General features: G+C 49.0%; 1 protein-coding gene across 1 annotated transcript in view; it reads left to right on the forward strand.

Moving 5' to 3' along the window:
* Positions 1-6,077: 6,077 nt before the first annotated feature.
* The window catches only part of LOC119965764 (sodium- and chloride-dependent transporter XTRP3-like), a 53,447-nt gene continuing 31,730 nt past the window's right edge, over positions 6,078-27,794 (forward strand). Inside the window, exons 1-4 of the mRNA XM_038796567.1 lie at positions 6,078-6,460; positions 25,073-25,213; positions 25,313-25,404; positions 27,035-27,262. Of these exons, the coding sequence (XP_038652495.1) occupies positions 6,265-6,460; positions 25,073-25,213; positions 25,313-25,404; positions 27,035-27,262 (657 nt within the window). The 5' untranslated portion in view covers positions 6,078-6,264. The remainder of the gene's footprint in view (positions 6,461-25,072; positions 25,214-25,312; positions 25,405-27,034; positions 27,263-27,794) is intronic.

The following is a 27,794-nucleotide window of genomic DNA, read 5'->3' on the forward strand; positions in this document are numbered from 1 at the left end:
GTACTTGTTTGAAGAAAATTGAACAAAATAGGTAGATGAGTGATGACATGTACAAGTCATGATGACTGATGATTGTACAATACCAAATAATATTTAGGATTCCAAAGTTCATGAATTTATATGGTTGAGTGGCTTTCTTGTTTTGCTATTGAAGTGTCGATGTTGATGTTGTCATTTCCTTGTGCACGCCGTCAGTGTCCCTGTGCTTAAGGAACAAAGAAGTCATCAGGAGCTGTTCAAATGGTCAAATCACTTTGTTGTCTGATTTGGACTCTTTTTTTTCGATGCTTGTGGTAGTGATTCTTGATGTCATCTTCCCTGTCTGACCTGGACTGGTGTCTGTATTTGCGGATTGATACCGTATGTCAGCTGCCTTGAAAGCTGGTCTGCTTATTTGTAGTGTAGCAAACATGAATTTGTAAGATGCATTATCATGCCATGGTATGTCTGCACACTCGCCATTGTCTTGAGCTGTGCTGTCACAGTGTCCTGCAGTTGCAGAGTTGTACCATGTCGTCGTTCCAGTGTTGTTGGTTTTGGCGTGCTTGTTGTTGACATTGGTGCCTTTGATACGCTTCTTGTTGTTGTCTGTGTTGTTGTTTTTGCAGGTTTTGTTGTTGTGTTTGTTGCGCTCAATGACCATTCCTAGTGGAGAATTTGAGTCCTTCACAAAGTGTCAGTGTCCTTTGGGGCATCTGCTGTTTCATTGAGCGTTTTGTCTTTGATTCGTCGGTGCTCCCCGTCTGGAGTCATGTCTGGTTCACTTGAATCATCTTTGGCTTGTTGATGCTCCCTGTCTGGTGTCCATTCTGCTTCACCTGAATCATCTTTGGTTTCTTGATGGTCCTCTGTCTGAGTCATTTCAGGTTCAGTTGAATCATCTTTGGTTTCTTGATGCTCCTCGTCGTCTGGAGTCAAAATGTTCAAGATTTCATTTTCTTGTGGAGAGGCTCGAGTGGATGAGGTTTCAATTGACGTGGTCGCACTGGACTCATGAGTAGTTTCACTTGGATTGTCGAGAGCCTCTGTGCATACGAGCTGAGATCTGTCAGTCTCGCTGTGATGTTGCACATCTTGTATGGGAATTGTGTCGCCTTCGTCTCTTGTCTCACATACAGTGGGTAGACCTGCAGTGTCTTCTTGTTGGTTAGATGAGCTGGGTAGACTGTCAGAGTCTTCTTCTGGTGGCTCAAGTAATCTGGGTAGACTGTCATAGTCTTTCTGTTGTTCACGTGAGCGTGGCAGACTTGCATTGTCTGCTGCTGGTTGCTCAAATAAGGTGGATAGACCTTCATGGTCTTATTCATGCATGGACTGCACTTCGGAGTCTTGCATTGCTTCCATCGTGGAGTCTGTCAACAAGCTCGCTGTGGAGGCTTGTATCGCTCTCTCTGTGGCGTCTGGCATCGTTCCCTGTGTGGAGTCATGCAGTGGTCTCGCTGTGGAGTTGATCTGTGCGCTCTCAACGGAGTCATGCAGTGGTCTCGCTGTGGAGTCTTTCATCCCTTTCTGTGTGGAGTCGTGCAGTGGACTCTTTCATCGCTCTCAATGGGCCATATCATAGAATTGACAGTGCAGAAGGAGGCCATTCGACCCACTGAGTCGGCACTGGCCCTTGGAAAGAGCACCCTACTTAAGCCCACACCGCCATCCTATCTCCGTAACCCAGTAACCCCACCTAACCTTTTTGAATGCCAAAGGCAATTTAGCATGGCCAATCCACCTAACCTGTACATCTTTGGGCTGTGGGAGGAAACCGGAACACTCGGAGGAAACCCACGCAGACACGGAGAGAACATACAGACTCCGCACAGACAGTGACCCAAGCTGGGAATCGAACCTGGGACCCTGGAGTTGTGAAGTGACAATGCTAACCACTGTGCTACCATGCCACCCTTCTTTATGCTGAACTTCCTCTCCTATATCTTGTATCCCATTCTATCTCACTGTTACTTGAGCTGTTTCAGGGGCCTCTACTTGGCACATGGAGAAAGAGGTTAAATGATATGGACAAGTTCTCTGGATGAAGGCAGATCCGACCCACAGAGCCACAACCTCCATCACGGGTAGGGCACGTCCCAAGTCTACCCCAGCCAGAATGGGGATCAAACCCCATGCTGTTGGCACCAATCTGATCCACACCAATGCCCAGTCAACTGAACCAACTGCACCCTCCACTCCGCCCAAGGAGTCAGAGTTGCTGTGGCAACATGCAATTTTACACACATGTTGCAGTCTGGAGCTATAGATAGTGATGGTGGAGGCTCCAATTTCCTTCCATCACATGACTAAAATGATCAAATATTTTAGAATTAATTTTATAATGATTATTTGTTGATTCAGTCATTATAGCATGACCAGAATGATCAAATCAATAAATAATCTTTATGAAATAATTTCTAAAATATTCAAAAATATAGTTTTGAAGCCGTGGGATGCAGATGTATTTATAATTTAGGTAAGGAAATTTTCAATGCCTTTAAATGTTAGTGGTTGCCTATAGCATCTTAGCACAGGCATATTGCAGCACAACACTTAATGAAATGAAATGAAATGAAAATCACTTATTGTCACGAGTAGGCTTCAATGAAGTTACTGTGAAAAGCCCCTAGTCGCCACATTCCGGCGCCTGTACGGGGAGGCTGGTACGGGCTAATACGCTGCTATGTAAATAAAACTTATTTTATTTATTCCTTTCTTGGGGGAAGGGGGAGAAGTCTTTCTTCATATCCCATCTCTGTGACAGCTGTTATTAACTGGGGTTCATAATTTGAAATGCTTCTCAGTGTGAGTTTTATGTGTGACGATTGGAAGATTTTAAGAATATTGGATGCTATGTATTGGGCAATTTAAGGGTTAAAGGCTTGGGGGTATTGTGTCTTTTGAAAATGAGTGTCTTTTCCTTCGAGAAAACAGAAGGTGAAATTGGCAAAGGAATGTGTTTTTCAGTCTAGGCTAATGGACTGTGGCTTAACTGGGGAGGTCCTTGGGGAGTGAATGTGCTTTTGCAGCCTGCAGAGAGAATTTGTTTGTTAGCTTGGGGAGATGAGGTTATTGCTGGATGGAGCCAAGAAAGACAGGAGCAGCTTTGAGAGAGGAGCCGAGTTTTGATCTGTCTGATTCTGAGTCCACAATTCTTTCCAAGTATGATAGTTTTTTTAAAGAAGTAATAATATTTTAATGCAGAGCAGTCTTGTTCGAAGCTGAGGAAGAGGCTGAAACAATCTAGTTGCAGCAACTATTTGAAGATATTCAGCCAGAGTCTGAAGGGGTTTCAACCAGATCCAAATCTGATTTATAAAGCAAGTATTACTTTATGCCCTTCTAATTGTCAGATGGATTGATAGCTGCATGTTTATTTTCTTGTTGTTTAGTGGGAAATTGTATAGTACTGTTAAGGGGGTGACTGTAAGCTGCTCTTTTCGGGCATGAAGTTAAAAGTTTAATATTGTATTCACAATAAAGTTTTGTTTTAGAAATACCAAAGCCCTATTTCTTAATGTAATCACTCCTGGAGCAAATCATTCTTTCCACACAGTCTTAAACTAAACTAAAATATTGGGGTTTCAGTCCAGTATACTAGCCACTATTGGGGTCTGGTCTGAGATCGTAATATATAAGGTTTATTTTTTAAAAACTGTGCCGCTATTCAAAGTATTGCGGCAGACAGGTTTATTAAACCTACGAGTATGTGCTCAGGGTTGTCAAATGTGATTAAATGTATTCCTTGGGGGGGGGGGGGGCATTTATCACGTGACTTTCCCCTTCACTCCAGCAATGATTCAACCAACAACATCCATCCTTGTGACGCTAAACTAAAAACAAAATTACTGTGGATGTTGGAATCTGAAACAAAAACAGAAAAATGATGGACAATCTCAGCCGGTCCGACAGCCTCTGTGGAGAGGGAAGGAAGCTAACGTTTCGAGTCCCGATGACTCTTTGTCGAAGCTGACAGCAACGTCCTGGAGACTGATCCTCCTTTTCAAAAAATAAATTTAGGGTACCCAATTCACTCCCCCCCCGCCCCCCGCCCCCCCCCCCCCCGCCCCCGCCCCCCAACAATCAAGGGGCAATTTAGCGTGGCCAATCCATGCTAAATTTATGGGTAGTGAGGATGAGATCCACGCAGGTATGGGGAGAATGTGCAAACTCCACACGGACAGTGACCCGGGGCCAGGATGGGGCGATGCCCACCACTGCGCCAGCATGCCACCCTGGAGTTTGATCCTCAACCCCTGGAGACCTCAGCCCAATTCTAGGTAGGGTGCTGTCCAATCCTATCAGCAAATTATCAGTTGCCTTAAAATAAATCCGTCTGGCAGAACAGGTGCTTTGAGTTCAGGCGGGCCCACTGACATCGCTGGCTTCTGCTGCTCCACTCGGCGACATCGCGGCCCAATTTACCCAAGGCCGTGCGCACAGATATCGGAGGCAAAAATGTTTGGCAGTCTCCCCCCCCCCCCCCCCCCCGTATTTGGTCAAAGCCGTTTCATTGACGCAGGGACAACTACAGCCCTTCAGAGAGAGAGTGAGGAGACAGACAGCCCCCCCCCCCCTCCCAGAGTGAGGAGACAGACAGCCCCCCTCCCCCTCCCAGAGTGAGGAGACAGACAGCCCCCCTCCCAGAGTGAGGAGACAGACAGCCCCCCCTCCCAGAGTGAGGAGACAGACAGCCCCCCCCTCCCAGAGGGAGGAGACAGACAGCCCCCCCTCCCAGAGTGAGGAGACAGACAGCCCCCCCCTCCCAGAGTGAGGAGACGGACAGCCCCCTTCTCCCAGAGTGAGGAGACAGACAGCCCCCCCTCCCAGAGTGAGGAGACAGACAGACAGCCCCCCCTCCCAGAGTGAGGGGACTGGCAGACAGTCCATACAGCCCAGCCCCTCCCCTCCCCTCAGAGTGAGGAGACAGACAGCCCTCCTCCCAGAGTGAGGAGACAGACAGACAGCCCCCCTCCCAGAGTGAAGAGACAGACAGACAGCCTCCCCTCCCAGAGTGAGGAGAGACAGCCCCCCCTCCCAGAGTGAGGAGACTGGCAGCCCCCCTCCCAGAGTGAGGAGACGGACAGCCCCTCCCCTCCCCTCAGAGTGAGGAGACAGACAGCCCCCCTCCCAGAGTGAGGAGACGGACAGCCCCCCCCTCCCAGAGTGAGGAGACAGACAGCCCCCCCTCCCAGAGTGAGGAGACAGACAGACAGCCCCCCCTCCCAGAGTGAGGAGGCAGACAGCCCCCCCCTCCCAGAGTGAGGAGACAGACAGACAGCCCCCCCTCCCAGAGTGAGGGGACTGGCACAGTCCATACAGCCCAGCCCCTCCCCTCCCCTCAGAGTGAGGAGACAGACAGCCCTCCTCCCAGAGTGAAGAGACAGACAGACAGCCCCCCCTCCCAGAGTGAGGAGACTGGCAGCCCCCCTCCCAGAGTGAGGAGACGGACAGCCCCTCCCCTCCCCTCAGAGTGAGGAGACAGACAGCCCCCCTCCCAGAGTGAAGAGACAGACAGACAGCCCCCCTCCCAGAGTGAAGAGACAGACAGACAGCCTCCCCTCCCAGAGTGAGGGGACAGACAGCCCCCCCCCCTCCCCTCCCAGAGTGAGGAGACAGACAGCCTCCCCTCCCAGAGTGAGGGGACAGACAGCCCCCCCTCCCAGAGTGAGGAGACTGGCAGCCCCCCCTCCCAGAGTGAGGAGACAGCCAGCCCCCCCTCCCAGAGTGAGGAGACAGATACCCCCCTCCCAGAGTGAGGGGACTGACAGCCCCCCCCCTCCCAGAGTGAGGGGACTGACAGCCCCCCCCTCCCAGAGTGAGGGGACAGACAGCCTCCCCTCCCAGAGTGAGGGGACAGACAGCCCCCCCTCCCAGAGTGAGGGGACTGGCAGCCCCCCCTCCCAGAGTGAGGGGACTGGCAGCCCCCCCTCCCAGAGTGAGGGGACAGACAGACAGCCCACCTCCCAGAGTGTGGGGACTGGCAGACAGTCCATACAGCCCAGCCCCTCCCCTCCCCTCAGAGTGAGGGGACTGGCAGACAGCCCCCACAGCCCCTCCCCTCCCTGCAGCATTGCCAGGAGGCGCCCCTCAGGAGGTGGCACATTTTCTGAGTGCCTTTGTCCTCATTCAGCTCAGCTGAGACGCGCTGCCTCACTCTCGACCAATAGTCCCCGTGTCGCAGTTAATCAGATTAAAAATTAAACATTTTGATTTTTTTTTTTGCTTCCCCCCCACATGTGGCACATTCCTGGAGGTTGATCAGTCACCAACTCTGGAGAGATGCCGAGGTTTCAGAAAGACGCAGAGAACGGGCGGCAGCTGCACAAGGAGTCATTCAGTCAGTCAGTCAGAGACATGGAGGAGGTCAGACCGTCCTGGGACAATCCCATGCAGTTTGTCTTCGCCTGCATCTCCTTCGCGGTGGGACTGGGCAACGTCTGGCGTTTTCCCTATCTGTGTCAAATGCACGGAGGAGGTGAGCTTCTTGTCATTATTTTTTTTTAATGGTTGTTCCCCCACCTCAAACCCTGGGCTGCTAGTTCCAGAAATGTCCCAATCCTGTTGCAAGGGGCCAGGAAGGAGGGAGTGAGGTTAGGGGGAGGCAGTGAGGCTAGGAGGGAGAGAGTGAGGCTAGGAGGGAGGGAGCGAGGCTAGGAGGGAGGGAGCGAGGCTAGGAGGGAGAGAGTGAGGCTAGGCTAGGAGAGAGTGAGGCTAGGAGGGAGAGAGTGAGGCTAGGCTAGGAGGGAGTGAGGCTAGGAGTGAGAGGGAGTGAGGCTAGGAGTGAGAGGGAGAGAGGGAATGAGGCTAGGAGGGAGGGAGAGAGGGAATGAGGCTAGGAGGGAGGGAGGGAGGGAGGGAGGGAATGAGGCTAGGAAGGAGGGAGAGAGGGAATGAGGCAAGGAGGGAGGGAGGGAGAGAGGGAATGAGGCTAGGAGGGAGGGAGAGAGGGAATGAGGCTAGGAGGGAGGGAGAGAGGGAATGAGGCTAGGAGGGAGGGAGAGAGGGAATGAGGCTAGGAGGGAGGGAATGAGGCTAGGAGGGAGGGAGAGAGGGAATGAGGCTAGGAGGGAGGGAGAGAGGGAATGAGGCTAGGAGGGAGGGAGAGAGGGAATGAGGCTAGGAGGGAGGGAGAGAGGGAATGAGGCTAGGAGGGAGGGAGAGAGGGAATGAGGCTAGGAGGGAGTGAGGCTAGGAGGGAGAGAGGGAGTGAGGCTAGGAGGGAGGGAGTGAGGCTAGGAGGGAGGGAGTGAGGCTAGGAGGGAGAGAGGGGGAGTGAGGCTCGGAGGGAATGAGGCTAGGAGGGAGTGAGGCTAGGAGAGAGAGAGGGAATGAGGCTAGGAGGGAGGACGGGGGGAGTGAGGAAAGGATGGATGGAGGGAGATGGGTCGGACCAATCCGAAACAAAAGGGTTACAAATGTATCGGGGGAGCGGTGTTCAATGTATCCAGCTGAGTTCAATCTGATACCCTGGGCCTGGCTAAAACTCTCTTTCTTTCTGTCTGTCTTGTTTTTTGAAAGGGGGGAAGTGAGGGGTTTTCTTGGGTTCCATTCGGGCCCCACGTGTGTGCAGCACAATGGGCACCAATCCCGCTGCTGTGACCAGCCGGGCGGAACAGGCGCCCACTCTCTCCTCAGGGCCTGCAAATGCTGCCTGGCTTTATCCAACAAACTCCGCTTTTCCACCCCCCCAATCCCCCCCATTGTTCTTTTAATCCCCCAAAATGTATCTTCAGATAAAAGTGCAAATGTCTCTGCCAGTTGCTCCATGGTGTTTCCTGCGGCATCTTTAATTCACGTGAAGACGGTTGTCTAGTCGGTGAAAATGCCCCCCCCCCCCCCCCCCCCCCCGTTGTCGAAAATGGGCGCTTTTTGTTTCTGTTTTTGGTAGCGACGCGGATCTGGTGAACACACACAAAACGGATGCTGCTCACCGTTCCAGAAGGTGCTTTTTTGTTTAAACCCTGAATCCGCTGCAGATGACACATTCATGCCTTTGAATCATTGCCATGTGACACTGCACCAGGAGATGTCGACTGAGTGTTATCATTCCCAAAATGTTTTCAATGTCATTCTAAGGGGGATTGTTGGCAGTCTCCCCCCCCCCCCCCCCCCCGGAGTTTGAGCTGACTCCGAGCAAAGGATCTCTAAATATTCGCCAATATTTAGTGAGGGTTGGCAGTTTGATCTCCATTGTAACCTGGTACAGTGAGAGAAGTAACCTGGCTTTCAATCAAAGGGGAAATTAACAAAGAGAAACTAATAAGAGCTGGAACATTGGGTTCACTTATTTGATTTACTGGCATCTGGGGAATGAAGCAAGGATGCCTATGTAATGCAAAATATCCCAAAGGACTTGAATCCATGAGAGTCAAATTGTGGCTCGTGTAACCGTAGAGGTTTAAGGGGGTTTGAATTTGCACAAAGGAAAGTCACTCCTAAAGGGTATTGCAAAATAGCGAAGAATTCCGGTTTGGCTATTGACCCCTTTTACAGGGCCTTTTGTGCCCAAGGTGAGCGAGCGGTACTGGGAACAGAACATGTGGCAGCCCAGGCATCCATTGCCATTTGGAGACAATCCCGTGTAAACTGTAACAGCTGCAAACACATGTCAAGTTTCCCAAACAATGTGCCTGGGTTCCAACATTTCCGAGCCACCCGCCTGCTCCCTTCTGGCAAACCACTTTTGAGGCCTCGAACATTGAATTTTAATTGGCTCTTGAGTGAGGACTTGGGGACAGCTTCATGTATGTGGTTGGGAAGTTGTTGGAAGCCAGCCCCACTCGTTTTGCTGTGTTTTTCCATAACTAGAAATGGGGTGGGGGAGGGGGGAGCTGAATTTCCTTTGGCTTTGGCATCATCAGGAAATAAAGACTTGCGTTTACGTAGCAGCTCACACAGCCACTTTTTTTTTTATTACTTTATCTGAGTTACAAAGCCAGGGCTTAGAGTGTGGAGAGAGGCGAACCCCTAATCCAGCTCCTTGCCTGCTCCAAAAACCAATTCAAATTGAATCCAATTCATGGGTCCCCCATAAAGGAGACATATCAGATCTGAGCCAAAAGGCTCAATCTACGCTCGATCTTAGCTAAAAGGCCGAGAAGCGATTCACACAGCCACTTTTGTAGTCATTGTTGTACTATAGGAAATGTGGCAGCTGATTTGTACACAGCAAGATCCCATGTGACATGAAAATGAAATGAAAATCGCTTATTGTCACGAGTAGACTTCAACGAAGTTACTGTGAAAAGCCCCTAGTCGCCACATTCCGGCGCCTGTCCGGGGAGGCTGGTACGGGAATCGAACCGTGCTACTGGCCTGCTTGGTCTGCTTTAAAAGCCAGCGATTTAGCTGAGTGAGCTAAACCAGCCCCTAGTGAGCTAAACCAGACCCGACATGATTCGTAGAATATGGAACATACAGTGCAGAAGGAGGCCATTCGGCCCATCGAGTCTGCACCGACCCACTTAAACCCACCCCATCCCCCACACCCAATAACCCCTCCTAACCTTTTTGGTCACAATTTATCATGGCCAATCTACCTAACCTGCATGTCTTTGGACTGTGGGAGGAAACCGGAGCACCCAGAGGAAACCCACACAGTCGATCTGTTTTTGCCGGGACACCAGGGAGAACTGCCCCCTCCTCCCCCTTCGAAACACTGCCGTGGGACCTCTTACAGCCACCTCGGAGAGCAGACAGAGCCTCCATTTAACAGCTCACCCAAATCAAATGACGGCACCTTCAGCAATGCGTGACTCGGTACAACACCGGATTGGGGGGTGGGGTGGGGAAGAGAGAAGAGTCAGTTTTATTTCTGTTTGTTGTTGGAATGGGGCATGAACCCAGAACCTTGTCACTCGGAATGGAGAGAGCCACACTTTGAGCCACCTCAGTGACAGGAGGCTGGTGCCCCCTGTTTGCGACTCTGACCCATCCCACCTCCTGGGGCCTGAGACATTAAATATTATAGGTAGTGATTATGGCACCACTGTGGCACCCAGTTGAAACGGGAGGGTCAGGTTGGATGCAATTGGACCAGGCAACATTAGGGCTTTTTTTAAAAAAGTTAGTTTTTGGTTTATGATTGGAGGTTTAAAACATTATTTTAAGTTTAAAATCCTCCCCAGACCTTTCCTAACAATGCTGGGTGATGGGGGCATTGCTAGCGTATAACTAACAGATGGGTCAGTCAGTATACCATTGGTATTCATCTACATTTTAGTATGATACACTGACGTATATGGGAATGTTTTTATCATGTAACCAACCCTCAGGAACTCCCTGTGGTAGAGAAAGTGGTGCACAGCAAGGGCTGGTTTGATGTTTTACAGATTGGTGTGCAATACGTATTATTTCGTAACAATGTGACATCTTCTGAAGATCTTACGAGAATCTAATTGATTCAGAGACCTGTGCTCTCACATCACTGCAGCAACTGGGGAATTTAAAATTCCAATTAAACACGTTTTTATTTTTAAAAATGGCATCAGTAATCGTGACCCTGAAAGTACTGAATTGATCTTTTTTTTTAAACCTTCTGCTTCACTAATGAGCATTAGAGGCGGCAGGGTAGCACAGTGGTTAGCACTGTTGCTTCACAGCGTCAGTGTCCCAGGTTCGATTCCCGGCTTGGGTCACTGTCTGTGCGGAGTCTGCACGTTCTCCCCGTGTCTGCGTGGGTTTCCTCCGGGTGCTCCGGTTTCCTCCCACAGTCCAAAGTTGTGCGGGTTAGGTGGATTGGCTATTCTAAATTTCCCTTGATGTCCAAAAATGGTTAGGTGGGGTTACAGGGATAGGATGGAGACGGGGGCTTAAGTAGGGTATTCTGGGGTGGCACTTGGTGCAGTGGTTAGCACTGCTGCCTCATGGCGCTGAGGACCGGGGGTTCAAATCCCGGCCCTGGGTCACTGTCCATGTGGAGTTTGCACATCCTCCTCGTGTCTGCGTGGGTTTCACCCCCACAACTCAAAAGTGTGCTGGGTAGGTGGATTGGCCATGCTAAATTTCCCCTTAATTGGGGGGAAAAAAAATAATTGGGTACTCTGAATTTATATTTTTTTAAAAAGTAGGGTGCTCTATCTAAGGTCTGGTGCAGACTCGTTGGGCCGAATGGCCTCCTTCTGCACTGTAAATTCTATGTTTATGTAATAGAAGACTCACAGCAACGGGGTTGACTCTTGACTGCCCTCTGAAATCAGCTAGGAAGCCACTCTGTTGTAGTGGGGATTGGCAATTAATGCTGGCTTTGTCACTGTTGGGGGCCACACCCTAAAATAAAGATTTCAAAAATACCTCTCCGTCACCTCACATCCATTGTCCCTTTGTGCCCCCACAGCCATTCAGTTTTTCGCATGTATATTTTTCTGGTTTAGGATTACTTTATAAATGCATGTTATTGATGTTCACTCCGGTGAATGGCTAGGTGATATAAATTTAAACCTATAACGGGAGAACATGAACTTAGTTTCAACAACTCCCACGTGGAAGCTGCCAGGTCTGAGGCAGACCACCCCAGTGAGCAGCATTAAGTAGAAAGAGATGGTTAGCTTTGATGAAACAAAACGTGCAGAAGCAGTGAACGGGTATAGTTACTGGATTTTCACACCAGCTCAGGAGGGATAGAATGAAGAAGACCTGAGAATATTTCTTGAGGAATGGTGTTTTCTGTTGCCAATGAGTTTTGGTTGTGTTTCTCAGAATCATTGTAAATTATAATGTCAACATTCCTCGTTTGTACGAGAGCGAGTTTCTGTAGTGACTCTTTCCAGGACAATATATACATTAAACAATATGTTGGTCAAGTGCCCACGAGTAATCTTGTACCAATGTAATGGTTGCTGTTTTTAATATGACCATCAACAATCAAAAGAATGACACTGCAGTTTAAAAAATATTGCCTAAAAAGGGCTTTTGAAGAATTTAATGTTTTCAATTAGTTGAGCGGGTCACACAATATGTAATTTGTTAATTAAAATCTTTTTTTATAGATTGAGGATAGGATAGTATGTGTACTCATCAGTTTAAGATTGGCTACATTCCTGATCTGGGCGGCAATTTTTAAAGCATGCCGCCCTAGCATCATAGGGAGTGCATCAATCTCATAACTGGGAAGGTCCTCTGTTCAATCCTCCAGAGAAAACAGGTTCTTTTTACACATTCTTTGCCCAGCTGGGGGAATTGGCTTGAATGATGGAGCGCTTGCTGTGCATGCAAGAAGTATTGGGATCGATGTCTATGTTCTCCACTTTGGTTAAGGCAGTCAGTGGTAGCGTCCCTACCACTGGACCAAAAGATACCACTGGATGTGACGAGATGCTTCAGAAAAAATTGATCCATCCAGCGACCTTTAAGATTTATCAGTCTCAGATACCTTGGCTGATCTTACTTTCCTGCTCACTTTCCCATACTCTTTAATATTCCACTTTTTAAAAAGAAATTTAAAAAAAAACAGCAGCTCAGATGGCGGCCTCTGGTGTTGTGGGCGGTGGTGAGGGGGCAGGAGGGTGGGAGTGGTCTGTTTTCATCACCCTATTCTCCTAAATCGTTTCTGCACCCTCTCCAATGCATTCAGATCCTTCCTAAAGCCCAGGATTGGACCCACTATTCCAGTTGAGAGCAAACCTGTGTTTTATAAAGGTTGACCATATCTATTTTCTGCCTGCTGTGCCTCTCTTTCTTTCTAAAGCACAGGACCCTGTATGTCCCATCACCCACTTTCTCCACCACACCACACCCCTCCTCCCCGTTTGAGGTTGTGCTCTTTACCTTTAAGGTGTCTTCTCATTGTTCCTTCCTATCAATGTGTCATTTCATGCTCATCTGCGTTTAATTATGATCTGCCCTGTGTCCAGCCCTTCCACCACCTGTGTGTCCTCTTGAAGTCCATCACACTTCTCATAGATCAAAATACTTCCAAGTTTTGTGCCATCTCTAAATTTTGAAATCATGCCCTGAACGCTCAGGCCTCTAATATAGATGAAGAAAAGCAGTGGGTTTAATACTGACCCACGGGAGAATCCCACATCATACCGTACTCAATTGTTCATCACTGCTCTCCGTTTCCTCTGTCAGTTTTGTATCCAGTGTCCCTTTTATCCCAGACAAGCCTGACGTGCAGCACCTTATCAAATGTCCTTTGGAAGTCCATGGTACACCACATCAATAGCATTCCCCTCACCAAAACCCTGTCAACTCATCAAGAAACTCAATCACATAGTCCTTGGCCTTCCCCCTTGCCCTCGCAATTCTGCAATTTTTCCTTTTCAGGAGCTTAACTTTGAAAGCCACCATCAACTCTGTGGAACAAATCTATCCTGGTTTTCCCTAATGAATCCACACTTGTCCAAATGACAATCTCATCTTTTTAGCTCTCCTGGCGCCATGATGGTCTTCAGTGGGGTAAATTTTCATCAGAGACTCTGCTCCCAGCATTGCGTCTCGCTGAAATGGGAGCCCGAATTAGAGAGCGTGGTGTGCTCAGAGCTCTCAATATCCATACTTTGGTAAGCACCTAAATGGCTAAATAGGCAATAGGGCTCCATCAAAAACTCCCTTTTAAAAAAAGCTGAACAGGTACCTGATTAAACAGGGAACTGAAGATTCTAAGAATATATCTAGCTGTGGGTTAAATGCATTATGTGCAATGCACATTTGTTGAGGAAACATCATTAATTTTGGATAGCGTAGATTATAACATCAGCTTCATGTTTTTGCTTTGGTTGAATTCTACCTCAATTTTTGAACATTATATCTGTTATTAATCTCTCTTAGGACAATAAGTAAATTAGTAGTGTTCCTGCGCATTGTACAGTGCTTGTTTAGAAGACAGTTTTGTTTCTTCTTCACTGCATAAATATGCAGTTTACTGCTCCTGGCTGCCTTCATTTCTACATCTGAGATCTTGGAAGTGGAAGCCTTAACATCAAAGCAAAGTTGCCATAGTCACAGGTGACCGTAGGCTGCTTTCCCCTTTTGAGGGGGGGGGAGAGCTGACTGGTGGTGGTTTAACCTGAGGGTCGCCACACCTCAGGTGAGGGACAAGGTTGAGAAGGCGGGGCCTTCAGGAATAACCTCAGCTGGTACGGGGATTGAACCCGCGCTGCTAGCCTCAAAATAGACTCAAAAAAAATGTTCCCCATTTGTGAATGTTTCTGAACTCCAAAACCTTTTGTTTGAAAAAGAAAATCTCTTTGTTTAGTGTTTTGAAGCTCTAACGTTCCCCTGATGGAAACTGTTTTCACTGTTTGGGGTGTCTAGGACTTCGGGGCAGAGCTAGTCTTGAGGAAGTTAGGAAACACCTCCTCTACACAGTGGTAGAAGTTCAGAGCTCTCTCCCACAAATCGCTGATTTTGAAATCTTGAGATTAATTTTTGTTAACCAAATGTATTTGAGTAACGGGAAGATATAAATGGGATGATCAAATGGGCGGGAAAGTGACTGATGGAATTTAACCCTGAAAAGTATGAGGTGATATTGGAAGGAGTAATTTAACAAGGAAGTATACTACGAAAGGTCTGACACTGAGAAGTTCCGAAGAACAAAGGGACCGTGGCGTGTTTGTCCATAGATCTCTTGAGGGCAGACGGCAGGTTAATAGGATGGTGAAAAAGGCGTATGGGACACTTGCTTTGATCAATCTAGGCATAGATTACAAAAGCAGGGAGATTGTGATGGAGTTGTATAGATCTCCAGGCAGAGTGCCTGCCAGGTCCCGGCGGCGTGGGTTATGTATGGTCCCACATGGCGGGGGACTGTCGGGAGCCGTCCTGGGGGGGGGGGGGGGGGGGGGGGAAGAGATCTGACCCGGGGGGGGGGGGGGGGGTCTCCACGGTGGCCTGGCTCGCGATCAGGGCCTACCGATCAGCAGGCGGGCTGGTTCCGTGGGGACCTATGTTGCCTGGGGGCCATCGCTGGGATGGTAACCATGCGCGAACTCGCACCGGCCGTGGTGTGCATGCGTGAACCCGCGCCGGTTTTCGGACGCCAGAGTTGCAGAGACCACTTCGGCGCCGTACTAGTCCCCTAGGAAGGGGTGGATAGCTGCCAGGGGAGGCCTGTTGACGCCGGCGTCAGAGCATGGCCACATGGATTGGAGAATCCCGGCCACCAGCTATGAAGGGAGGTTGGATAGGCTTGGGTTGTTTTCGCTGGAGTAGAGAAGACTTGAGGGGTAACCTGATTGAGGTGTACAAGATTGAAGGGTGTGGACAGGGAGAAGCTGTTCCCCTAGTTGAAGGGTCAGTTACAAAGGGACACGAGTTCAAAGTGAGGGGTGGGAGGCTCGGGGAGGATTGGAGGAAAAACATTTTTACCCAGAGGGTGGTGACGGTCTGGAATATACTGCCTAGGAGGGTGGTAGAGGCGGGTTGCCTCACATCCTTTAAAAAGTACCTGGATGAGTACTTGGCATGTCTTAACATTCAAGGCTATGGGCCAAGTGCTGGCAAGTGGGATTATGTGGGCAGGTCAGGGCCTTCCATGCGCCATTCGATGGGCCGAAGGGCATCTTCTGCACTGTAGTATTCTGTGATTCTATTTGCAAAGGCAAATATTAGAGGGGCACAGTGGTTAGCACTGCTGCCTCTCTGGTGGCTCTGTGGCGTTTGCACTTTCACCCCTTGTCTGCGTGAGTTTCCTCCGGGTGCTCCGGTTTGCTCCCACACAGTCCAAAGAAGTGTAGGTTAGGTGGATGTGTCATGCTAAATTGTCCCTTAGTGTCCAAAAGATTGGGTGGGATTACTGAGATACAGGGATAAGGTGGGGGCCGAGGTAGGGTGCTCTTTCCAAGGGTTGGTGCAGACTCGATGGGCCGAGTAGCCGCCTCCTGCACTCTAGGGATTCTATGTAGAGTGAGGTCACAGATCAGCCATGATCTCATTGAACGTTGGAACAGGCTCAAAGGCATAATTGACGTCCTACACTCATAGAACATAGAACAGTACAGCACAGAACAGGCCCTTCGGCCCTCGATGTTGTGATCACCCTACTTAAACCCACGTAACCCGTATCCCAACAATCCCCCCATTAACCTTACACTACGGGCAATTTAGCATGGCCAATCCACCTAACCCGCACATCTTTGGACTGTGGGAGGAAACCGGAGCACCCGGAGGAAACCCACGCACACACGGGGAGGACGTGCAGACTCCGCACAGACAGTGACCCAGCCGGGAATCGAACCTGGGACCCTGGAGCTGTGAAGCATTGATGCTAACCACCATGCTACCGTGAGGCACATCAGAGACTCCTGACTACTCTTTTGATATCACACCCTGCGATAAGCATGCAATGATTGAGAACAGTGTGCTGTTCAGTAACTTTTGGTTCCTTACTTTTCAAGAGGAAAAAGTAACAAAAAACCTTAACATATCTGATATTCAAGAAAAAAACTACCAGCTCTGTCGAAATGGCTTATGCTCTGGTGAATCATTGATTAATGTTATCCGCTATTGTGTTCACAGCTGCATGAAATTGGTGCCAACAATATTCACAATTAGTCTGTGACACAAGATGTGTACTAACCCATTGTTCCTGAACTCTGAAGTGAGCTTGGGACTCAAAACTCGCATGTCAAGGGTTTATGTTGTTGTGCTGTAGACTGGCAAAGTCGGTGCCAAACAACATGGTGGTTCAAAGCAGTAGCTGAATGTAGCTGGCCCTTTTTACAAGTCCCTTCTCCCAGCATTAAACCTTGGGAACATTGGAATATGAATTGTCAGCAGAGTTCTGACCATTAGATTAAGAAACTTATTTTTAAAAATATTTTTACTCCTCACTTTCCACATTTTCATCAAATATACGTCCAACAAAATATAGCCAAGAATAATAAATACAATAACAATCCCCCGACCCACAGCCTCCTTGCCCTATAAACCCAAACCTTTCCCCAACTTCCCAAATACAAAACAAGAAAGACAGAGAATCCATGGTCAGCCCATACATAAGAACCAGCACGGTAGCATTGTAGATAGCACAATTGCTTTACAGCTCTAGGATCCCAGGTTCGATTCTGGCTTGGGTCACTGTCTGTGCGGAGTCTGCACATCCTCCCTGTGTCTGTGTGGGTTTCCTCCGGGTGCTCCGGTTTCCTCCCACAGTCCAAAGATGTGCAGGTTAGGTGGATTGGCCATAATAAATTGCCCTTAGTGCCCAAAATTGCCCTTAGTGTTGGGTGGGGTTACTGGGTTATGGGGATAGGGTGGAGGTGTTGACCTTGGGTAGAGTGCTCTTTCTAAGAGCCGGTGCAGACTCGATGGGCCGAATGGCCTCCTTCTGCACTGTAAATTCTATGAATAAACCATACACTCAAACCCCCCCGCCCCCCACACGATGTTCGATGACTCCCAATTCTTGAAAGTGCAGGATAAACAATGCCCATGAATTGTAGAACCCTTCCATCCTCCACCTCAACTCAAACTTCGCCTTCTCGAGTGTCGAAATTCCAGCAGCCCCCCCCCCCCCCCCCCCCCCCCTCTGCCTCTAGGCTAGGCTGGTCTGACACCCTGAGTATGGCTTCTAGGGGTCCCGGTTCGAACCTCGCATGCACCACCCAGAAGATGACAGTACAATTACTCCTCCGGTTTAGATTAAGGAACTTGTGCACAATGTATGCCTGCCAAATAACTGAAGAGTTATTATCCAATAACATAGGTCGTTTCTACCCTATGGTCAGCCGAGGGTAGAAAGCCGAATGTCCACTCACCTACATAGCTCAGAAATGGTGTGGTGGGGGTGGGGGGGAAGCACAAATGCAACATCCTTCAACGTGGTTCCACCATCAGATTGTCTCCTGGACTTTCTTCTGTCGGGAATTGTTGGAAAAGGTTTTGTTCCTGTTCCCTTCCACTCCTGACCACATCTCTCCAGTTTGCAAGGGAGGGTTTCAGGTAATTTGCTAGCCTGAGTCAATAAAGCAGCTTGGCTATCTCCGCTTGCGAAATGCTGTCTGGAACGTCTCTTAATACAAGACGATTAAAGTCTTTCTCTTCCAAGCTGGCTGCCTTCACTGGTAGTGATCCTAGCATCGAGATTCCTCTCCTCACTGGCTCCCTGCCTGCTCCAAGCATACCTCCTACACCAAGTCCAGATCCTGCTCCCTTAGTCCCTCTTGTGCTCAATGCGCGACCACCTACTTGTCCTTCTTGAACACCCCCGTCTCGTATGCCACCTGACATTTTTTGACTGTTTCCTTTCCGTTCCATTGACTTTTCGGGGGGGGGGGGGGGAATAAAGGCTGAGAATGTACAGATGGGCGTTACGAAATCCAATTAGACATTGAGGGGAAGCTTCTTTATTCAGCGCACGGTGGGGATGTGGGCCCTTGTACCCCTGATTGAGGTGAATAAAATAGATCGGTTGAACGGGGAGTACAAGAGGAAGGAAAGTAGGATGGGACAAAGCAAATAACTTGGTTGGTTCCAGCCGAGGAGGAGGACTTTTGAACTTGGGTGTCTGTGCTGGGTGTCTGCAAAAGCCACTCGCCTGGTCCCACTCGCCTGCTCTTTCTCCGCAGCCCTGCGATTCTGTGTTTTTTTGTTCTCTCCTCCTCCTCAGTTAATAATTCAATTCCCTTTTGAAAACCACAATTGAATCTGCCTCCACCGCACTCGTGGGCCGGGCATTCCGAATCCTAACCACTCACTGCAGTACAGATAATTTCCTCATGTCGCCTCTGGTTCTCAGGAAACTTGGAATAGGAGGCATCTCGGGCTGAACATGAATACCAGGTGGGCTATTTCTGTGCTATAAATTCACTGGAACATCTGTGAAGAAAATTCTCTTCCAAGGTACCCCTGCTGGTTGGACTTTGCGGAATTCGCTGGCTGTAAAGCACTTTGGGACGTCCCGAAGCAGCGAAAGACACTGCGTAAATGCACCTCTTTCATTCCATCTGTGATTTAAGTCACTGTAAGGAGGAGGGGGTGAAATTTTATCCTTTTAAGAATTGAGAATCCTTCCTTTGTATGTGTCGGCCTTTCAAGCAGCTGACAGCATTCAGCAGCTGCCGGGTGGGGGAGAAGGAAAGTCCTTGGGGAAGCTAGCACAGCAGTGAAGTGAAAATGCTGGGGAATGGGGGCGGGGATGGGGGCGCAGGGAGGAGGTTGAGGGGGACGCTGACCAGATCAGTGCCAGATCAGACCTCTCCGAGAAAAGCGATGTGAGGCGCCTGCCCATTCCACAACCAGTGGGAGGGACCCCTGTTAAATTCTGACACATATCACAGGTGGGGCTTCACATAGGGTAACATGTGTACAGTAGCACAGTGATTATGTTCCAAATGATTATCGTAGAAGTTACAGTGCAGAAGGAGGCCATTCGGCCCATCGAGTCTGCACCGGCTCTTGGAAAGAGCACCCTACCCAAGCCCACACCTCCACTCTATCCCCACAACCCAGCAACCCCACCCAACACTAAGGGCAATTTAGCATGGCCAATCCACCTAACCTGCACATCTTTGGTCTGTGGGAGGAAACCCACACAGACACGGGGAGAACGTGCAGACGCCGCACAGGCGGAATTGTGTGAGTGGTTAGGATCTGGATTGCAGTGAGGTGGAGACAGGTTCCATCCAGGCTTTCAAAAGGGAATTGGATCATTATCTGAAAAGTAATAATGGGCAGGGCCTCTAAAGGGAAGACAAGCAAGCGGCATGAGGTGAATTGTTTCCACAGAGCCAGCATGGATGTGATGGGCTGAATGGCCTGCTTTTATAATTCCATAACCCTGCGGACTGACACCCAGGGCCAATGATAAATAATCCTTTCCTCTGTCTGCATAAGAAAACTGTCGAGGTTTTTTTTCTTGACCCTTTCCTGGGATGGGGCCTCTGCTGGCATTTGTTGCCCATTCCGATTGCCCTTGAACTGAGTGGCTTGCAAGGTCATGGCAGAGGCCAGTCAAGAGTCAACCACATTGATGTAGGCCTGGAGTCGCGTGTAGAATGTCAGCCACACTGGCTACGGGTAATAGGTTTCCTTCATTAAAGGACACCGGGTGAACCAGATGGGTTTCAATCTATCATCGTTATTGAGACCAGCTTTATGTTCCGGATTTATTAACAAAATTTAAATTCCACAAGCTGCTGTGGGGAGAATTGCGCCCTCCCTCCGCCCCCAAAGCAGTGACATTTCTGCCACACCACCATCTTCCCCCTATTCCAATACTCCTCTAGCTAGCCTCCCTCTCATCCAGGTCATCCAAACCTCTGTTCCTTCTGCCTTATTCTGCATCACACTCTCTAATCCCTGACCTACGGTGGCTCAAGCCTACAATGAATCATTGTGTTTAAATCCTCCGGCAGTCTTGTCCCAGCCGAGCTTTGTCCCCTCCAGTCCCAAACTCTCCACTGTTCGCACCCTCTCTTTGCCCGGACATAGACCGCCATTGCATTTGAACTCTCCAGAATTCGCTCCCTGAATCCTGCCGGCTCATCGTTTCCTTTCCTGTTCACCTTTGCCTTTGACCAAGCCGTTGTTTTCCTGGTGTGCTTTGGCATTTTATTTTCTTCATCGTCCTGGGAGGGGCCATGCTAATTGGGTGACAGTTGCCTCCCACTGGTGCTGCTTTTCCACATGTCCAACACCCACTTCTAGAACAGCATTAAGAAAGGCCTTGGGTGTGGGGGAGACTGGTGAGGGTGGAGAACCTAATTTGCCAAAACTAATTCCCTTTCATTGAGGGCAAACTTCAATTCGTTACTGTTTAGACAGCAGATTTCACCGGTAATTTGCTCAGTGCATTTCAAGGTTCATCCGTCACAATGTGCCTTTCATTGGCCGGCATGCTGTAAACATTAGCTAAGAGCTGTACGATATATATGAACCACTTCCGGGCTCTCTAAGGCTTCTCAAGCATTACTAATAAGACAGAAATCGCTCATGGTTTTATGGTAATGTGCATTTTGTTACATTCGAACAGTAATTACCTGACCAAGTTAATTCTTATCTCCTTTTAAGTAATGTTTTTGTAAGGCGTGGGCAGTTTCTTTAAAGACGAGGCCCCTTTAAAAAAAAAATTAAAAATGTTTTTACAGCTTGCAGATGGTAAAATCGAAGGGGGCAAATTAAACAAGGCCTGAGCAGGGATTGACCTGTTTCTGCACAGCCCCTTAGAAGGACATAAGACCACCTCGGTGTGAAATTAGACTTGGTAGTACCCGTTGTTTGCGCGGGTGAGTACTGTTTGGGTATCGATAGCATGGTGGTTAGCATAAATGCTTCACAGCTCCAGGGTCCCAGGTTCGATTCCCGGCTGGGTCACTGTCTGTGGAGTCTGCACATCCTCCCCGTGTGTGCGTGGGGTTCCTCCGGGTGCTCCGGTTTCATCCCACAGTCCAAAGATGTGCGGGTTAGGTGGATTGGCCAGGCTAAATTGCCCTTAGTGTCCTAAAAAATAAGGTTAATGGGGGTTGTTGGGTTACTGGTATAGGTATACGTGGGCTTGAGTAGGGTGATCATTGCTCGGCACAACATCGAGGGCCGAAGGGCCTGTTCTGTGCTGTACTGTTCTAATAGTGTCCTATTTGTGCACGCACACTTTGGCCGTGAAACATGCCGGCTGTTCGGACATTGTCTGCCTGTGCAGCTGCTGTCTGCTGTATGTATGTGGAGCAACAGATCGCAACATCAGCCAATGGACAACACTGATTTGATGCTAATTCCGCCATCTTAACCTTGAACAGCTGAACCATGAACAGAGGCCACGCCGAGCAGGACGAGCAGCTGGAAGAGGAAGGGGGGGAAGGAATCGGAGGCTATGTCCGCCCTGGGAACCATTTTCCTCTCGACCACAGCAAGGGATAATGTGCGAGCTGCTGAGCTTCCGTGAGGAGCGTCTCGCTGGAAGCTTCCAGCTGCAGCCATAATTCTAACATCAAAGCTGAGCAATTGTCACATTTTCAATGGCTCTGAAGTGGCCACTGTGACAAACCTTTATATTTGAAACATCTTTCAGCTTGCTGCTCACTGCTGAGTCAATGAAGCTCTGTATTTAAATGAGCTAAATAAGTTTCACTGTCTTGGTGGAGACAAATTGATGAAATTGTGTGAGGACGATGGTGCAGTTGGTAGGATGTGCTATTTCAAATGGAAGGCAGTGACCGTGGCCACTTGTGTGAGGCCATTGAATCTCTTGCAGCTCCTTGAAGCTTGACTCCTGGCATTGCCCTCGACAGCTCTCTGTCCCCTCCCCTGCCTTTTTAAACATGTGCCTGGAGGACCATCAGGCCCCCATCTACGGGCACAGGGCATCTTTCCTCCTTTCCCTCTCCTCCTTCTCCCCCCAGACCCCCAGTTCAGTATCCGAGTGCCTTGGAGCCTGCCCTCTCCCATGCAGTGCCCTGACTCACTGTTTTCCGGGGGCATTCACCCTGTGCATGCCTCTCCGTACCAGCTGTGACCTTTCCCATGTGGTTGCAAACTGGCTTTAAGTGGCAATGGAGCCACTGCCAGTGTGTGGAGCCAATGAATAACACGGCTAATGCTGGCTGGATGCAGTAATAATTCTATTGAGAAAGTAGGGCAAAGTTGATGTGCTGCTGGTGTTTCAACCCTGTCTCGCACCTTTTTCTGGAGCTAGTTAAATTGGTGAATGATGGAAAGTAATTGTGAGAGCATTAATATGCTCCAATCGCAGCACGGACCCATTAACTGGCCAGGTTAACTGTTGAAGTCAGATGCTTGCAGTTGTCGGTCTGTCCCCCCCCCCCCCCCCCCCCCCCCCCCGTCTGCGATGGAGGAAACTGGTGTTAAGCTGCAGGGAAAGCACCTTGAGGCCCAGATTCACCTCGGGCTAGTGGGTGAGCATCAAGCTCCAACCCATTTCACCATATTTACAGGCAGGGTGACATTTTGGATATATCCCCCCCCCCCACACACACACACACACACACACACACACACACACACACACACATCCCACACCCCCGGTAAGATTGGCTGGTGTTAAAATAGTCAAGCCCAGGTTGTTGAATTTCAAAAAAGCCGTTAACCTGATCAGAGATTTTGACAAACTGGGATGTTTGCTCAAGGCTGAGGTAGGCAGGTTTTTAATCCATCAGGGAATGAAGGGTTGTATAGTTGAAGATTATATCAGATCAACCTTGATCTAATTGAATGGGGGGGGAAACAGGCTCGATGGGCCAAATGGTCTACTTCTGCTCCAGTGTCTTATTGCACGATTATCTTTCAGGCCGCCGCAGCCAGCTTAGATAGAGACTGTATGGTCAGAAGATCTCATTTTATTGTTAAACTGTCCACCCCGCAGAGGTCACACCCAGCTGGTATGAGACTGATTCCTCAGATGGTTGTCTGCTGAGAGACGTTCAGTAGAATGAGTTCTACTCTCTGGAGTTTCGAGGAACGAGAGATGATCTCATTTTCACAGGATAAGGGGTCAGCCACTTTGAACTGGGCGGAGGAGACATTTCTTCACTGAAAGGGTTGTGAATCTTTGGAATTCTCTACCGTGGACATTGTGGATGCTCGATCAACGGGTAAATTTAGGTTGCAGATAGCTGGATTTTTTTTGGACGCCAGAGGAACAGGTGTGAAAGGAGATTGGTTAGTCATGAGTGGATTTGAGGAGCCAAATAGTCTACTCCCGCTCCTATTTCTCATGTCTGTGTCACTTGACGTGACATCAGTGGAATGAGCTTGCTTCATTTTGTGTTTGGATTAATATTGCATTCCGACCTCTCAGCAGTGCGCAGCACAACAGAAACCGCTCGATAACTGTTAGAATTTGCAGCTTGCGTGCACAAGAAGGAAGTAAAATGCTTTACAGTGAAGGTACATAACTTATTACTCCCGCAGCTGTCATCTACTGTTCACCGTTTCACTGATATCCTATAATGTGGTCTAAGCAAAGATTGACACAACGGTGTTAGATAAAAGGTTAATTGTCATTTAGTAATTGACTTTGGCATTATTAGTTTTATTCAAAGATTGAGGTGGTTGTGAAACCATTCAAACGCACTGCTGTGGAGTGGAGAACAAATGTCGCGCACCATTAAGCATTTTCTGGCTTCCGCCCCTGTCATCGTACTGAACACTGGGCATATCATAATAATGATAATCGCTTATTGTCACAAGTAGGCTCCTTTCTCTCCCAGAGAAGTGGGGAATCAGTCCATTTCCCCAACGGCTATCGTGAACTTCCAGATAAGTTAGCAACAGAAGAGGAGTGGGAGAAGTTTGGGGGCAGGTTTCCAATCCAATCTCCTGTGCAACAAATGTACTCCAGCACGGCCCCCCGCCGGCGATTCTCGGCCCGGTATGGGCCAAGCGGCATGCTAAAAAAGCCAAGTCCCGCCAGCGCCATTCACACCTACTGGATGCATCTGGGAGGGAGGGGGGTCCGACCCTGGGGGGGGGATCCGCTGTGGCCTGGCCTGCAATCGGGACCCACCAATCGGTGGGCCGGCCTCTCGGACTGAGGGCCTCTTTTGGTCCGCGCCGACACCTGTAGCCCTGCACCGTGTTACATTGGGGCCGGCGCAGAGAAGGGAGCCACTGCGCAGACCCGCGGCACCCGTTTGATGCCGGGGATTGGCAGCTGGAATGGGTCGCTCCAGTGCCATACTGGCCCTCTGTAGGGGTCAGATTTTCTGCTCCTGAGGGCATGTTGACGACATCGAGAAACACAGTGTCGTTTACGATGCCATCGACACTTAGCCTCAGGATCAGAGAACCCCGCCCAAAGTCTTAAAGAGAAAATGGAGCAAAATATTGACAAAAAATTGTAAATATTTTAGTCTTGAAGGCCCAGTGGGGAAGGATACAACTGGAGATCGTTACTCAGTATTCTATACATTTATTTGCAGAGATGCACATCATAAGCATATATCTCCTAACCCAGCAATCGCAATTTCAGTCTGTTCCTATTTACAAGGGCAGAATTGAATCCCCAGTTAATGCCCACCACCGGCATGTGATTAATATGCAATTTGGGGCAGCACCGTGATTAACACAACTGCCTCACAGCGCCAGGGACTCTGGTTCGATTCCGGCCTTGGGTGACTGTGTGTAGTTACAATGTTTATAAAACCCATTAGATTTCCACAGCTGATCCTGTATTTGTCTCTTTCAGGTGGATTTTTAATTCCTTACGCGATTATGTTAGTTCTGGAAGGGCTCCCTTTGTTTTACCTGGAACTGACATTGGGTCAATTGATGAGGAAGGGAAGCATTGGAGCCTGGAAAGCGGTGAACCCATATTTGGTTGGTGTTGGTATGTAACTTCACATTTTGTTCTCTTTCTTGAACTTTAACCCGTTGAGGTGCACCATTAACTTTGTTAAGTCACCTTTTCCCTCTTCCCCACGTACAGGTGCCGGAAGTATGGTTATATCATTCCTGGTTTGTGTCTACTACAATGCCATTGTCTCCTGGAGTCTTTGGTATCTGTTCCATTCATTTGAGGTAAGTAGCACCACCACAATCTGCTGTATTATACGCTGCCCAATAGAGTAAAGAATAAAGTCTGAATTGAGGACGCCGGGAAAAACTCAGCAGGTCTGCCAGCATCAATTAGGAGGGAAACCGAGTTAATGTCTCGAGCCCTTTGACTCTTACAATAAAGTCTCCTGCTTTTACTCCCCCATGGCAAAGTAGGCTAAAGTTATGCTTACTTTATGTGGGATCCTGGGCTTTCTAAATAGAAGCACAAAACACTGGCTTCAGCCTCAACTGAAGAATTGAAAAAGGAAATTAAAATCGCTTATTGTCACAAGTAGGCTTCAAATGAAGTTACTGTGAAAAGGCCCTAGTCGCCACATTCCGGCGCCTGTTCGGGGAGGCTGGTACGGGAATTGAACCGTGCTGCTGGCCTGCCTTGGTCTGCTTTAAAAGCCAGCTATTAGCCCTGTGCTAAACCATTCTGGACACTTTTTGGTGAGATCTGCGTCATCATAATTCTGTGATGAAGGACGTCTGGTTATCTGGATAGATTGAAGAAGCTCGCTCTGTTTTCCTGGGAGAGATTCGATAGAGGCGTTGAAAATTGTGACGAGTCTGGACACTAGATTGGGTCAAGCTGTGGTGGACGGGCCTAAACCCAGAGGACATGGGTTTACGGTGACTGGTAACGGAATTTGGGGGGGGGGGGGGGGGGGGGGGGGGGGGGGGGGGGGGGGGGGGGGGGTGGAGGAGGCGAGCTGAGTTGCTCTTGCGGGAGCTGACATGGATATAGAAAAGGGGAGCAGGGAAAAACCAATCAAGCCATTCATTATGACCAGGGCTGATCATCCAACTCAAAATAGCCTAATCCCCCCCCCCCCCCCCCCCCCCCCCCCTTTGATCCCCTTCGCCCCATTGCTGAATGGCGGCCACCTCTGCTAGGGGCGGGTTGGGGAGGGAGGGGGGGAGGCCTCAATGTGGACACGCCCTCGAGCACGTAAATTCAGTTTGTAAAGATTAGATGGCAGAATGTGATAGGCCCTTCTGGATGAATGGGAGATCGCCCCGCGGAGTCTTTGGGGTCCGGAGATATTTGGCCCATCCACCACAGTTTGACCCGATCTATTGGGTCCACGACTTTCAACGCCTCCATCAAATCTCTCCAAGGAAAACAGAGCGAGCTTCTTCAATCTATCCAGATAACCAGACGGTTATCTGCAGAACCCTCCCATCCCTGGCAGCTGGGGGGGGAAAAAAGCCTTTAACCAGGCCTGTAATTAGGCCAACAGGCAGCCTGCCTTCTCTCAGCAAATGGCCTATTGCTCGGAAATGCTCCATGTTGTGGGTAACTGCCTCCCAGTCTTTTGCACTGGCCTTGTAGGTTCATCTGGACAATGTCTATACTCTACTGTCCAATAGTAACAACCCGTAGTGACTCTTTTATGGTGACAATGTCTAGACTCTACTGTCCAATAGTAACAACCCGTAGTGACTCTTTTATAGTCTGTTCAATTTAACACTTGTAGCAATGAAAAATATGCTACTTTAAAAATAAACACCACAGCAAGGTTCGACGGGGTGAGCTTGTTTATCCACATCTATTGGTTTTACTTGTATTAATGTTGGTGGTTTTTTTTGTTTCTTCTTTGTGCAGAATCCTTTACCTTGGGCTAATTGTCCAGTAAACAGCAACAATACTGGAATAGTGGAAGAATGTGCAAAAAGTTCTGCAACCGAGTACTTCTGGTACAGGGAGACATTGGACATCTCTCCCACAATCAGTGATAGTGGGTCATTGCACTGGGGGATGATTCTGTGCCTCATCCTGTCCTGGCTTATAGTTTATCTCTGCATTATTAGAGGGACCGAGTCCACTGGCAAGGTACCGTAACTATTGTGAAGGTGCGCAGACTTTAGAGGTCTGCGCATCTGGTGCTAATAAAGTGTGGGAGAATACTAGAACCCTGTGGCTCAGGGAACGTGGCAAACTGGCCCCATACCTAAATGGGTGCGTCGCGCGTCTTTTCGATGACCTGGTCACATTCTTTGTTGATGGGTAACGGTGAGGTGTAGCGCTGACACTTTCAGTCTGACGGACAGGGCTACTTTTGAGTTGTGATTCCTGTCCGATCATAGAGAAGTTAATATGGTAACCGTTTGATTAGTCCAGTCGCTCGGATGCTTGGTGAGCCACAAGGCTTGCAGATACGCTCCATTAGCTTCATCTGTGATTAAACATGTTCCAAATAAATACGGACGAGTCGGCAGGAATTTTGTTTTGGACAAAGTGGTTTGAAGAGGGGGGGGGGGGTGGGAGCCAACTGGACTTTAATCAGCACGAGACGCTCTTCCTCGGCTGAGCTAGTTAGCTTGTGCCTAATTTTCATGTCAGCAGTTGGTTTGCTGCACTGTTA

Source organism: Scyliorhinus canicula, chromosome 5, assembly GCF_902713615.1.
Source record: "Scyliorhinus canicula chromosome 5, sScyCan1.1, whole genome shotgun sequence".
Taxonomy (NCBI): domain Eukaryota; kingdom Metazoa; phylum Chordata; class Chondrichthyes; order Carcharhiniformes; family Scyliorhinidae; genus Scyliorhinus; species Scyliorhinus canicula.